The 13,748-nt window shown below is 40.1% G+C and overlaps 6 protein-coding genes and 1 non-coding gene across 7 annotated transcripts; 3 read left to right on the top strand and 4 right to left on the bottom strand.

Moving 5' to 3' along the window:
• Positions 1 to 19: 19 nt before the first annotated feature.
• WALSEDRAFT_58048 (kinase-like protein) lies at positions 20 to 1,800 on the top strand (the record flags this gene model as incomplete). The annotated part of the gene is made up of 4 exons (XM_006959266.1): positions 20 to 115; positions 159 to 350; positions 396 to 1,121; positions 1,166 to 1,800. 4 exons carry the CDS (start codon positions 20 to 22, stop codon positions 1,550 to 1,552), a joined length of 1,401 nt encoding a protein of 466 aa, XP_006959328.1. The 3' UTR covers positions 1,553 to 1,800.
• WALSEDRAFT_69690 (hypothetical protein) lies at positions 1,753 to 3,857 on the bottom strand (the record flags this gene model as incomplete). The annotated part of the gene is made up of 6 exons (XM_006959265.1): positions 1,753 to 2,014; positions 2,060 to 2,458; positions 2,505 to 2,583; positions 2,628 to 2,766; positions 2,810 to 3,064; positions 3,120 to 3,857. 6 exons carry the CDS (start codon positions 3,855 to 3,857, stop codon positions 1,771 to 1,773), a joined length of 1,854 nt encoding a protein of 617 aa, XP_006959327.1. The 3' UTR covers positions 1,753 to 1,770.
• A 15-nt stretch (positions 3,858 to 3,872) lies between these two features.
• Positions 3,873 to 6,136, bottom strand: WALSEDRAFT_54990 (NGP1NT-domain-containing protein). Its single transcript, XM_006959264.1, has 2 exons — positions 5,958 to 6,136; positions 3,873 to 5,912 (listed from the first exon to the last, which is right to left on the bottom strand). Exons 1-2 carry the CDS (start codon positions 6,054 to 6,056, stop codon positions 3,915 to 3,917), a joined length of 2,097 nt encoding a protein of 698 aa, XP_006959326.1. The 5' UTR covers positions 6,057 to 6,136; the 3' UTR covers positions 3,873 to 3,914.
• Positions 6,137 to 6,518: 382 nt separating this feature from the next.
• On the top strand, positions 6,519 to 9,246 carry WALSEDRAFT_29467 (MED14-domain-containing protein; the record flags this gene model as incomplete). The annotated part of the gene is made up of 4 exons (XM_006959263.1): positions 6,519 to 6,529; positions 6,576 to 6,654; positions 6,703 to 7,479; positions 7,522 to 9,246. 4 exons carry the CDS (start codon positions 6,519 to 6,521, stop codon positions 9,244 to 9,246), a joined length of 2,592 nt encoding a protein of 863 aa, XP_006959325.1.
• A 93-nt stretch (positions 9,247 to 9,339) lies between these two features.
• Positions 9,340 to 11,312, top strand: WALSEDRAFT_60847 (hypothetical protein). The gene is made up of 5 exons (XM_006959262.1): positions 9,340 to 9,475; positions 9,526 to 10,109; positions 10,157 to 10,576; positions 10,625 to 11,005; positions 11,054 to 11,312. Exons 1-5 carry the CDS (start codon positions 9,445 to 9,447, stop codon positions 11,282 to 11,284), a joined length of 1,647 nt encoding a protein of 548 aa, XP_006959324.1. The 5' UTR covers positions 9,340 to 9,444; the 3' UTR covers positions 11,285 to 11,312.
• A 42-nt stretch (positions 11,313 to 11,354) lies between these two features.
• Positions 11,355 to 12,937, bottom strand: WALSEDRAFT_29465 (DUF580-domain-containing protein; the record flags this gene model as incomplete). Its single annotated transcript, XM_006959261.1, has 2 exons — positions 11,355 to 12,417; positions 12,465 to 12,937. 2 exons carry the CDS (start codon positions 12,935 to 12,937, stop codon positions 11,355 to 11,357), a joined length of 1,536 nt encoding a protein of 511 aa, XP_006959323.1.
• A 312-nt stretch (positions 12,938 to 13,249) lies between these two features.
• Positions 13,250 to 13,331, bottom strand: WALSEDRAFT_t62. Its single transcript has one exon. It is a non-coding gene; the product is annotated as a tRNA-Phe (tRNA).
• Between the last annotated feature and the right edge of the window lie 417 nt (positions 13,332 to 13,748).

The following is a 13,748-nucleotide window of genomic DNA, read 5'->3' as shown; positions in this document are numbered from 1 at the left end:
TGTTTGTTATGCTCTCACCATGAACATCGTTTCAGATAATGACCTCAATGAGGACAATCCGGAAACTTTGATAGCGCCAGGGATACTAGAAGGCAGAGCATTATCAATAGACGAGGTTTGCAATCCCTCTTTTGAGTTTCTAGTCTGACGGTCGATAGGACACTCTAGAACCGCTCACGGAGGGTCGACATGGGCTGCTCTACCGTTGTCAGCGCAAAATCGACGATAATATAGGCGGTATACAAGGATGGATAGCGCTCAAAGCTATCAACGTTTTCATAAACAAGAAGCGCCTGCCACACGATGCACTTAGAGAGTCGTTTATACTTGCCCGCACACATCATCCGAATGTAAGCAGTATGTAATTATAGTAAATTTCTAACATCCTCTATTAGATTATTAGTCTCCTCAATGCTTACGAATCTGACAGAATCTATGTCCTCGCACTCCCACTCCAGCCGCTCCCACTGTCAATGATCCTGTCCTACCCAGATTTCGTACCATCATTCAGTCCATTCAGTCACATAGCACGGTCCATCATTTACCAGCTCTTGCTTGCCATCGAGTATTTGCATTCCGACGAGGTGGGTATAGCCCACCGTGACGTCAACCCATCAAACGTCGCCGTCGACGGCAATGGTTGCGTAAAGCTCCTTGACTTTGGTGTGGCATTTGAGTATGGCTGCGGGATGGAAGACGAGCATCCAAATGGCGGGATGTACTTCGAGCTAGCAACTGGCGCATATCGTGCACCAGAGTTGTTGTTCGGTAGCAGGGCATACGATGCCAGAAGTACCGATTTGTGGAGTCTTGGTGTTACATTATCCACGTTTTTCTCTCATTTGACAAGCTACAATTGCTCTACTTCACCAAGGACGAACTCTACATCATCAATCTCGTCGTCAATATCTACATCCAGTCAAGGTGGTCTTGTTCGTCTTGATGCTCCGATCACTCTTCCTGGTCTTCCTGATATGAGCACTCGTAGGCAGTCTTTCCACAAAGTACAGAATCAATCGCGGTGGTCACGCAAGACACTATTCGATGCATCACATGGTGAAATTGGACTAGCGTCTAGTATTCTCAGTGTCAGAGGACCTATAACTGACGATAGTTGGCCAGTAAGCAAGTATTTTATTATAAAGAATTTAACTAACAAGCCCAGGAATATGCTCAATTGCCGGATTACAATAAAATCAGCTTTAAGAGCACAACACCAAAACATCTTTCTGAGTATCTTCCATACTTGCCAGAAGTACCAGACCCACTCCCAGAAACATTCAATCATCAACCGAATTACAAACCTATCGCAACTGCATATGATCTAATTGAGAGGTTATTACAATACTCACCAAGTCGACGCTTGTCTGCAACTGATGCAATTAATCATCCATGGATTAAGGATTTCCCTATATTAATTCCAGCAGATACACATGCAAGTGTCACAAGATCTACTCACACTTATACTGAACTCTTCGATGGTAGAACACTACCAATGTGGCTATCTCACTGGCTGAAAGCAGGTGAGCGTAGAATGTTGGGCACTCAGTAAGAAAAAGCATAAGCATAGACGAATTAGATGAAAAACTTCTCCGTCAAATAGCTAAAATGAGCATAGAACCTCTCACTAGAAAATCCTGGACACTTCCATTTATAACAATTTCATTACTAACTCCTACCATCAACCAGACTTCTCAAATACACGCGATAATTCAAAGCGTCCACGTTTATAGTTTTCATTTTTACTCGTTTTTTTATTATTTTTGTACATCATGTATTTGACAAGCAATTTAAAGCCAATTGATGGATGTTGTGAGATAATTGTTTTGATTCAATGTTTAATATGCTTGAAGGTTGACTATTTATACGTGGATTGAATGGATCATTATGAATTATTGCTAGTAATTTAGCCAATGTTAGTTTCAATTCTTGTACCAGTGTTTTGTCCAATTTTTTTGAGATAAGCAATGAATGTAGTTTGTTCAGAATGTATACTATCTCGTACCGTCTACACCTGTGCACGTTAAAAAAGGCATCAAGATGATTAGAATTCGCTTACCTAGTTAGCGGATAATTACCATGGATATCCCTATCGCAGCAGTAGCGTTCAAATGAGGCTATACATCTCGATATGATGTGCTTTTGAACAATGGGTACTAAATCCAGTAGGTCTAGCTTCTCTTCGCAGATGTCGAACAAAACATCAAATAGGTAATACGATAATCTCTCAACTGGACTCGTCGTCTCCTCTATCAAACTTCCATATTTGTAATCTTCAGGATTGAGATATGGGTATGTTGCATTACAAAGAACTCCAATGAGCTCGTCTATTAGCGTCTCAGGTAAGTTCCTATTCCTCAACTGGGGTAGGAGAGTATCTTTGAAGTTGTCTATCAGTTTTACTTCGTGTTTCTCCCATCGGGCTTGTCGCTCGAGTGGCTCGTTCATCGCTAACCGTCTTTTTCTTTACTTAGCTAAGTAGTTTACGTGATGTGAATACCCACCTATCAACTTTGAAGCTATCTCTCATTATCTCTATCAAGCAGATGATTATATTCATTTGCTCATCATCCTCCATAATACCTGTTCAGAAATGAGAAAAACCCTCAATCGAAAAGAATACCCACTCTTCTGCTGCTGGAGAATCTCCAATACGACATGAGTATACTCGCAGTAATGGTCTTGAGCAATTTCCCATAAAGTTATATCATCGCGCTTGCTAGCAGGAGGACAAGAGTACTTTATCCGCAGGGGTATACTCAAAGCCTGGGCCTTTTGAGCGTCATATCAAAAGTCATTGATTACTCACAATCAGTGAAGCTCTCAATGAAGAACTTGTGATCACTTTCTTTCCAGTCAAGCAATATTGTCTCACATATGATGTGAAATTACCCATGATGTGCTTCGATAGTGCAACAAATGATACCCTAGAATTAAGCACTAGATCATTATCATATGCAAATGACGCCCATTCTGAAAATATCTCGAGAACGGTTGACATGATGCTATCACTGTGTTCTTCTACACTTGCGAGACATTTCAATGATTGATTTTGTAGAGGTGTCTGTATGTTGTTGTTAAACGAATACTGATGGCAAATGCTGACAAATGTTACGCACCAAATGATCAGTATCTGCCCTAAAATTAGAGTAATTGGGGTATCTTATTACAAAATCCACTGATTTGATATACTCAACGCAACGATTATCATCCCAGGTAGACCCCTGCGAGTCGTAATGGTATTTTATAAACCTTAACAGCAACTCAAGTCCTTCCTGAGCGAATTGTGAATCGGTTGATTTAATGATATCGAAAGACTTCAAAGAGGTATTCCAACTAACTTGATATATGTCATTGTCTAGTTCTTCCTGTTTAAAGACCTCCTCTATTGAAATAAACGCTTTAAGTGTTGAACTAACCAACTGGTTGTCTGCTACAAGCATGACTTGTTCGAGGATATCACACAAATGCTTCCAGAGCTTGTTGAATGATTCCAAATGCTTGATATTTGAATGCAAATAATTCTTAAATAAGCTTGCCGTGGAGTCTAACGCGAGTGTGAGCGATTCATGCCAGCCAGATGACAAGGTATTGTCCAATAAGGGTATAATGACATCCCAGATGATTTGCTCCCAGCTTTGAGATGATAGAGTGTGTCCATAGAAATCCAAGGACTGGAATAACGTCGATATTGTACCCAGTCTAACTTCCTCCTTATCATCCAAACCGAGATCCTTCAACTCCTTAAGTAAATCAATCCATAGCTTAAGATAAGCTTGATTGTCGCTATCACGCTTTATTTTATTTTGTAGGTGATCTGATATTCTCGTCAAGCAACTCAAGGATTGCAGCCACATTTCGTCGTTTTTGTTAAAGGAATAAATAATAAATCTATATTAAATACAATAAAATCGTTACTTCTTCTTCTTGTTTTGAGTGTTACGGAGACTACCAGATTTGCGCTTCTTCTTTTCGATTTCCTCAGATGGCGGTTCTGGCTTTTGCTTATTTTTGTTCTTGTTCTTGACGTTGGCAGTAGTGTAGTAGTTGGTCTTTTTAGCCTTGGACGTTGTCTTACGTGGCTCCTTAGTCTTCTTTGGCTGGTCTTCATCGTCGCTTGCAAAGTTGACCTTCTTTGGTTGCTCATCTTCGCTAGCTGATTCAGCTACTTCACCATTGTTGAATACTTCGTCCCATCCTATTTCTTCGAGTGCTGGCTCCTCGTATTCTTCTTCCTCTTCGCTGTCATCTTCCTCGTTGAGAGCGATAGCATCATCAGCGTCTGCATCCGCCAATTCACCTTCATTATCATTCTCGAAGGCATCCTCATGACCCTTAACATCATCAGGCAAGAACTTGGTAGCTACTGGAATCTGCTTGATTGGCTGGCTGACACCCTTCAATTGCTTAGATGGAACATCCTCTTGTTCATCATGTTCAGTAGCCTTACCCTTGCCCTTCCAGTCAGCTGGCTTCACTTGTGGTTCTTCAGGAAGCGTCTTGATGACTGGGTCAGCATCAATTCCAGGTGGAGCTGTAAAGAATGGAATCTTTCCTCTAATCCAATCGTTAAGAACCATCTTTGCAGCAGCATTTTGATCCGGTTCACCACCTCTAAGTAATTTACCAGTACGTTTGGCAATCTTCTGTAAGACATCTTCTGTACCTCTTTCACCTTCCCATACACCATCCGTTGGTTTGGTAATTTGGTAAGTACGTTCAAGATATTCATGTCTAACTCTCTTTAAGAGTTCACCGATGTGCTCTGGTGGTGTAGCCAAGTTTTCAACACGTACGACACCCTTCAATACGGTATCGGTATCAGAGTCACCCTTTGATACTGGAACGATACCTGGACAGTCAATCATGTAGATTCTCTTCATCAAAGAGACATATTGCCAGACTTTAGTTTCACCAGGAATTGGTGCAACGTTGCAGACCTTCTTCTTCTTGAGAGTGTTGATAATGCTACTTTTACCAACATTTGGATAACCAATAAGACCAACAGAAATTTGCTTCTTGTCCGAATGCAAAACTGAGAATTGACGGAGAAGCTGAATGAGTGCACCTTTACCGAACGAGTTGTTGATGTTTGAGTGCATGGCTAAAGTTGGATAAGTCCTTGAGAGATGCTTTACCCATTTTGCAGTAACCCATGTTGGAACCAAGTCGACCTTGTTGATAACGAGGATGACTTGCTTGTGTGAACGTTCCTTTCTAACTGTTTCCAAAACACTGTTACAAAGTGTGCCCTCTGGATCACGGGAGTCAAGAACATGGATGATGACGTCTGAACTGTCGATGACCTTGTATAATTCAGCCCAAATACGCTTACTAGTACCTTTACGATAAGCAGCTTCCCTGTTTGAGTTGCGTAAATCGCCCAAGTCGAAAGGAATTTGATCTTGATCAACTTGATCGACGCCGAGGGATACAGCAGGCTTTGACTTGTTAACGTTCTTGATATCATCTAAGGAAGGTGTAGGAGCGTCTGCCTCGAGCTGATCCTCAGTGCGAGCACCTGCACCTGATTTGCCGAGCTCTTCAAAACTGCTGACATCGAGATTTGGTCTTTTACGCTGAGCGCCTGGACCAAAGGTGTCGCTGAATGGTTCAGTATCTACGATATGGTTTCCGGCCATTCCCTTGGCTTTTCCGAGGTTTGGCTCTTGGATAAGACCCATAGGAAGCTTGTTCCTGCGGAGGACGACAGAGTAAGGATCGTGGGACTTCTCAGCTAAGCTGTCTCTAAAGTGGTTTAATGCGTCTTGCGAGATAACTCTGGTGTTTCCAAACCAGCGTCTATCAGGTGCAACTCTGCCCATGTCGGTCTCCTTCTCAGTTTTTTGAAAAGCGGCAGACTCTATGATTTTACCATTAGGGTCTCTCCTGGCTTTGCCGCCTGTGTACATCTTTTGGGTTGTCAGAAGGAATCAAATCTGAGGATAGGGACATACCTTGACCCTTGAAGCTTTTTTTGCATCTCTGTAGAAGTTCTCACCCTTTACTTTCTTTATTCCATTGGATTTCGTAGTAGAGGATTTGTCTTTCGGCATTAGAACTTGATCGTTTGAATTTAAAAGCTTCTCAAATGATGGCTGCCAACGATAGCAAAATCGGTGGCAGTCAAATTACACCGCTCGATTTAATTCCAGACGTGAAAGATAGTTTAGTCCCTTTCTCTATTATTTTAGAACGTTCGATTGCTAGGATATTCAACGATCTCCATATTCTGGCGGAGACGTGAGCTCATTTGTCTCTATATACGCTATTCTAACAGCTAGACAGTTTACCATCTATCAACCCTTCAGATAGAGCTTCAAATATCGTTAATTTCGCTTTAAATAGCCGTAAACAAGTCATAAAACTCATAGTTCTACTCAGATGGGCCAGAGATCCTCTAGCAGGTTCGGATAAGATACAAATAGCGAGATCTATCAACGAGCTTTTATGGAGGCAGAATTTCATCTTCCAAGCCACCGTGCAGGGTTTACAAGACGTCAGCTTGAGCTTTAGTAATGCGAGGTCGGTATTTATTTATCATAGCTATACACAGCCTCTGATAATATCTATAGAGTAAGAAACGCGGATATTATCACCGCTTTAGACGTTCTTCAAACCGGTACTTACCACGGTCTACCCGTCGGTTTGAGGGTCAGTAAGCCGTTTATTCAGTTGCACCCCAACTTATCGAACCCATAGAGAGCTTTTAAACCTGAAAAACCTCTCTCAGTAACAGCTGTAATTGCACACTTAGAACAACTTAACGATGTCATACGCTTTAGATTACGCACAAAAGAAATTATTCCTCATTCTATGAAACAGATACCTTACACTATTGCTGATGGCCGCGTTTTCTTTCACGTCAAAAACCTTTTTACTTGCTCAGTCACGCTCTCAGGTAGATCAGATGACGACATTTGGTTTTTGTTGTCTGTAGAATTCGATATTGACTCTTCCGTTTATACGAAGAAGCCGAAATTTGGAACCAGGGATGAAATTCTAGCAATAGCGAACGAAGAATTGGCTAGTAAGCCACCAAAGACGAGTGCATTAGGTGACGCACCTCTCGTCCGTCTTTACAACCTTCTTACAAACCTCTCATTGAATTATAAGATGGAAATTTTGCATACCCAAGCATTAAATATGGCCAGAAAGACCTGGAAAAACAAAATTGATCTTACATTGTCAAAAGACCGTAGAAACCTTTCAATAGGCTACTGGTTGAGGCCCCGTCAACAACCCAAACCCGGTCAGAGTCCACCTCCAAATCAGAAAACTGAGAGTGGCAGACTTAACATTTCAATAGCTACACTATCATCAGAGAAACAAAATCCTGTTGAGAGCATACTCAATCAAATTGAGATAAAGTCAAAACTAAAGGCGACTGCTCTGGCGGATGAAATTATTGAACAATGTTTGCAAGTTGATTGGACGCGGAATGATAAAACCGAAGTGGAGGATGCAGTTTTAGATCTTGTGAGTTGAAATTATCCCAGTAGAACTACGCTAAATTGATAGAATAACGATAATTTGTCAATTGAGCGTGTAGTCCTGCAAGCACTTGTAGCTCACAGTGTCGCACTACTCAAAAGGTACAAGAAGTCACTTTGTGCATCGTCCTCTTGGTTCAACAACGCAACTGTACAACTTCAAATTCCTGAAGTCCTTGGTTTGGGTGTTAGTCCAACACTCCATATTCAAGTATTCGAGACTCAGAAGCTAATTCTCTCAATATCACCAACTACAGGTCGTCTAATAGTAAGAGATCCAAATGAGAGTGGTACAAGTGCACCTGCACGTATCAAAAACTTGCTCGATCGCATGAACGAAGCTGGTGGTATATCAGATAATACACCACTACTAGTTGAAATTGTCAACAGATTGAGACAGAGTATCGCAATTGAAGATATTGAACAGAAATGTGCATATCTACAATACAAAGGAACCCGACGACTCAAATTCGCCAAAGGAGAACTCAATAAGCTCAAATTACAAGCGAGATTTTGGATGTTCATTCATCTGCCTTTTGCTAATTCATCCAATAATTTATTCACAATGGCTATCGCAATCGGTGAATCAAAAGTACACGTTGCATTAATTGGTATGAAAGAAGTAAATACTGAGCTACATGTGGATTATGTTGGTTGGCTTGACACCACCAAAATATTAGCAGAAGAAACTCTAACAGATCACCTACTCCTTGATATGAATCACATTCGCATCCTTTACGCATATTCACTAGCTCGCTCTAATTACATAATCATTGAACGACAATTAAAACAACGTTCTGTGGAGTTCAATTTCGCTACTACAAACACAGGCTCAAGATTGGCTGGCTTGATTCCTCATTTGACAGTGCATTCGAACGCATTTCTCCGTGATCATCCTTCTATAGCCAATATCTTCAAACCTATAGCAATAGTCAAGGTCCTGGACTGGTGGGGAGCATCCACCAGTGGGTGTCGTATACAAGCCGTCTTCAAACCTAAAGGACGTAGTTCAATATTACAAAAGCTGAAAGATAAAACTAGCGAAAACGTGAGATATGACTACAAAAGTAATGTAGTAGAAGTGACGACAACTGATAATGAAAATACTATTCTTGAAATAATTGGTCAATTGACAACATTCGTTAAGGTGACACTAATAGCTAACCAGGTTTCTAAAGACACCAGACAATTCAAACTGATCGAGAGTAACCTCGATAATATTACTTTGAGTTACATGGATAATTACAATGTAAAATTGAGTTGGAATTCTAACAAAAAGATGCTATATGCAGACTTCTCAGGTGAAGGCAACCCACATAAAAATGTACAAGAGGATATGAACAGGCGGCTTAAATCTTATGTCCTTGATTCGGGGTTTTTCTATCGGTTCACAACGTTACTATTAAACACTGCAAAATTAATAGACACAACGAAATCATTAACAAAGGCACTAATCTTACAAAGATCATCTACACATATACGAGTTAAGGGTATGAAGGAGGTTGTCGATATCTACTTGGTAAATAACAGAAGAGTCGTTATAGTGGATGGTACTCGTGCGCTTAAGAATATGATAGAACCAATAATTTATTCGCGTCTGATACACTCAGAAATAACTTCACTTGATAGTACAAAGAAAGAAATATTAGATAAATTCGCACAACAAACGAAAATAATTGATTCTGGTGTCGTTTTAAATAATGTCGATATTGGAATAAAAGCACTACCGTGTTTTTTACTTAAATTAAATTAAAAAGTTTACCATAATTGTACTTTTTTATAAAAAAGAAAGAAAAGCACTGTCTTTGTTTCTGACAATGATCGTCGATGATCAGAGAGGGTAATAGCGATATATTGATATGAGAAGTCTATTGAATATTGATAAAGTGCATGGTATCCGCCGTTCTTCGTCGCATTGAGGCTCTTACTCGTCGCCAGATTCCTTGCTGGGATGAATTCGATTATCACAGATTGCGATGAGTGTGGGTTGCTTTATACTACTCTGTATTACTGTTCTAATGTCACACCCTAGCTTATAATTATTGGGAATCAATGCATTATCTTACACATCACAACGGATTTCAAACATGGGAATACTCACCAGTTTACTCGATTAGAAGCTGGTTTTATATAATTATAAACTCACCAATCGCATTTATGCTATCTTACTTTGGTGCAGATAAGAGAATAGCATTCTTCGGTACGAGATCCTATTTGGGTCTCTTATCAAGCGTAATAGAAGCATCATTCTACAGTTCCGTATGCCAGACTTTCAATCCACGAGTAGGGAGATATCTATTGGCGTTTCTTATAGGTAGTGCAGGAATGTACATATCTGCAATCGCATTATTACCTTCGTCATTCACGTTGTATACCACAACCTTGGGATACGCATTTGCGATAAAACCATCAACTGTATCCAAGGATGGCTTTAAGAGATGCTTATTTGCTACCCTCTCATTCGCATTTGGTGCTATAGCCGGATGGCCATTCGCCCTGACTTTGGCAGGACCCTTTGTGATCGAGCAGCTGTTTATGTACACTGGTGGACAATCCATATTCAAAAAACGCTTGGAGCAGTTCATCAAGGCAGTTGTAGTCGCCAGCCTTCTCTTTGTAAGTGTTGTCGCGATTGCGAATATGTTTAACCTGATCCCCTTCAGATCCCGGTGGTAGCGATAGACTCACTCTATTATGGAAAGCTGACAGTCGTCCCTCTGAATATAATAGAATACAACATTTTCTCAGAGAATGGTCCAACGTTGTATGGTGTCGAACCACCTCATTTCTACGTCTTGAACTTACTTCTCAACTTCAACTTTGTGTTCTTATTAGCAGTAGCTTCTCTCCCATTAGCTGCACTATTTGAACGGAAATATCTCACTTTCGTGACCATAAGATTACTTCCTTTCTACGGCTGGTTCGCGCTATTGTCTCTCCAACCACATAAAGAAGAAAGGTTCATGTTTCCTTCATACGCACTTCTATGCTTAAATGCAGCAGTTGGGTTGTACTATTTAAGGACTCTCATTTCAACCTCATATTCACACCTCGTTAAGAGACTTACAAAGTCATCTAAAGTTGTGAGTAAACATAACATCATTTAATATTTCTTTATAACGACATTTCAGGTAATCAGTAGTAACATAATTGCAAGGACATTGACAGTGTCGATTGTTATTATCTCAATCGTCCTTTCAGTGATGAGGATTTTGGCTATGCAGCAATATTATCACGCACCTATTGACATTTTATTCGAATTTTCAGAAAAAGAGCTATCAACTAGAACACACCTTAATGAGCGTCAAATCACGCTTTGTTATGGCAAAGATTGGTACCGATTCCCTTCATCATATCTCATACCTCAAAATGTTGATGTACAATTCATAGAAAGTGAATTTGATGGTATATTACCATCACATTGGCCTCAGAATTCCGAAGGTTTACTCAATAACATTAGACGTATACCGCCAAATATGAATGATCAGAATAAACAAGAGAGGGACAGATTTGTGGGTGATGATATTTGAATTAGCGTCAATTACTGACGAAAAACTCAGGTTCCTGTTGACAGCTGTGACTATATAGTTGATGTGGTCCTACCTTCTACAACTTTCAGTGAACTAGAACCAGATTTCGCAAATAGTAATGACTGGACTATCGCAACATCTTTACCAATACTCGATGCTTCATTATCACATATTGCAACTCGCACGCTCTACTTACCATTCAACTTCTGGCAAAAGAGAAACACATTTGGTGAAATAAGATTACTTAGGAGGATGAATTAGGCATTTATTAAAATGAAGTTTATTGTACTGTAATATAATACTACTATATAAATATTAAGGAGTGATGTCATTAAACGTTAACGCCCTGTACAACATGAGGATAAACTCTTCTAATTTCTTCGAAGAGTGGTGGAGCGCGCTGCGCAAGTACACCTGGATCTTCAGCCATACCAACGAAAAGAGTTGATACACCAGCATCCAAACCGCTAAGGAGTGTCATACTACATGTAAATCCGATTAAGAAAGCGTAAAGGAGAAGTGGAGCAGTGAATTGACCATCTGAATTCCATTCAACACTTGCAGTCTTCAAGTAAATGTAAGTGAATAAACCGCATAAAACACCAACGAAGTATGAACCGTAAGTCAAACCAATACTGACAAGACTGTCGTTTACGAGCGCATCAATACCTCTATCCTTGAAGAGATGCCATGTAGATTTAGCAGATTTTATGTAAGATTTACCATAAAGTGCGATTGAAATGTAAGCATACTTGTTAAAGATTTTAACAAGCCATTCTATTACGCTAATAACGCAAACGGCACAACAAGCGAGAATTTTACCGATTTCGCCTGCTGCATCAGCGTTGTTTTGAAGTGCTCTAAAGATCATTTTGATGATTTCAAGGAATGTAACAATCAAACTACCGAAAGCAATACTTCCCAAAGAGGTAGTTGAAGCTCTAACGAATGCTGATGGAGTTGGGTGCTTTGGCATACCACTACCATCTTGTTGGTATGGGCCAAAGTAGTACCAACCACCATATGGACCACCTGCTAAAGTAACGAGAACGATATTACCAAATACTTGACTGACCCATAAGTAAGCGAACGTCAAGAAGAACACCAATCCTGCTACTTTGCCAGAAGAACATGAACCACCAGTTCCGCTACCACAAATTTCTGAACCAGGTGTCCAAACGACGTAGATTGCTGCAACGCCAAACGCATAGAATACACTCCAAGCAGTTTGGACGATCAAACCGATAAAGCTAACAACATAGACACTTGGGTAGTGTTTAGCAATGTCAATGACGATCTTCAAGAGGAGAGATGCTAATGGAATACGTCTACGCATACCAAAGTAGAATACGACTTGAAGAATACCGATGATAAGAAGAACGATAGCACCCGACCTGTTCGTTTATCTCAACATATTTCGCAAATAAATAAACCAACTTACCAGTAATGTTGAGTGAATTGGTAGATTGCAAGTGCCCAAGTAGTTAAAATAGATAAAACGAGTGTGATTTCCAATATAATCTTTGTAAAGATACGCAACAGAAGCAAGTAAATGACTGCAAAGACCAATCCAATTCCAGCATCAACTACTAAGAGATAACCGGTTTCCTTCGTGAATGTCGCGTTATTAGTCGCGTTAGTATTACCAAGCCCTGAGCTGATGCCGGAAGCCTGTGTCCACTCGTGTAATGCATATCCACTTAAACCAATGAAAGCGAAGAAAGTACACAAGAATAAAACGAAGAATATCGGGTCGCGTAACCTAAGCTTTGGCTTAAAACGGCTACCTTTCTCATCAATCGGCGGCGGTGGTGGTGGTTGCTGTGGTTGCTGTGGTGCGTATTGAGGCTGTTGAAGATGGTATTGCTGGTTGTTAGGCGGATAGGACTGCCCCCATTGGTCTTTATCAGACATTATTCTGAAATTCTGATGGGAGTATTTGTTCAAAGATCGGAAAAATGATGTAGTATAAAAGCCAGAGATTATGTAAAAAAGATACATAAATTAAATGGAAGATAACATAATTTTAAATAATACATGTATATATATTTATATTAAAATGTCTCTTCTTGGTGCTTGGCGCTTTTTCATATAACTATTAATAGGTATCACTTTATGATAGTTAATTTTGCGTTTCCATGAACAACAAAATAAATATATAGAATTGTATACAAAAGTAAGTAATAAAAAAACATCTTGGCAACCATGATGCCGGAGACGCAAAAATGTCGATGGGGCGAATCGAACGCCCAACCTTACGAATGCGGTTACTTCAGTCGTACGCTCTCGCCAATTGAGCTACATCGACTATGTAAAAGTGTTAACCTGAGAGACCTAATATCCTAGACTGGGAGGAAGAATTAGGAGTCCAGAGAAAGGAATATGAAATATATATGGTGTCTTAGTTGTTGTCTTACAAAATGTGTATATATTATGACGCGCATTAGTGGCTGAGGTGATTTTGAATTTGAGAGGCGCGTAGGATAAGGGGATCAAGTAAGTAAAGTAGGATATTGGGAAGCGAGAACGCTAAGTAAGATGATAATATTGAATGAGAAATAGGATTGAGACTGACTCTCATGATATAGTGCTGTGATGCAACTTGGCCGAATCTCATTAAGACCAGCTGTGGCTAACACTCCTCCGATTCGACAAGTTGTGGGGAAACTGACTGAATCGATTGGAGACCGATTTGATGACAGAGTGACTTGAGACGGTCGCCTTG

This window comes from Wallemia mellicola, assembly GCF_000263375.1.
Source record: "Wallemia mellicola CBS 633.66 unplaced genomic scaffold WALSEscaffold_16, whole genome shotgun sequence".
NCBI classification, from domain to species: domain Eukaryota; kingdom Fungi; phylum Basidiomycota; class Wallemiomycetes; order Wallemiales; family Wallemiaceae; genus Wallemia; species Wallemia mellicola.
Note: the sequence above shows the minus strand (reverse complement) of the source record. Positions and strands in the feature narration are given on the sequence as shown.

Bases quoted from the DNA above. Each gene is read 5' to 3' on its own strand.
- WALSEDRAFT_54990 (XM_006959264.1), bottom strand. From the start codon at position 6,056: ATGCCGAAAGACAAATCCTCTACTACGAAATCCAATGGAATAAAGAAA. The intron at 5,913-5,957 runs GTATGTCCCTAT...ACAACCCAAAAG, and splicing joins AAAAAGCTTCAAGGGTCAAG to ATGTACACAGGCGGCAAAGC.
- WALSEDRAFT_60847 (XM_006959262.1), top strand. From the start codon at position 9,445: ATGAATTCGATTATCACAGATTGCGATGAGT. The intron at 10,110-10,156 runs GTAAGTGTTGTC...GATCCCCTTCAG, and splicing joins TAGTCGCCAGCCTTCTCTTT to ATCCCGGTGGTAGCGATAGA. The intron at 10,577-10,624 runs GTGAGTAAACAT...ACGACATTTCAG, and splicing joins TTACAAAGTCATCTAAAGTT to GTAATCAGTAGTAACATAAT.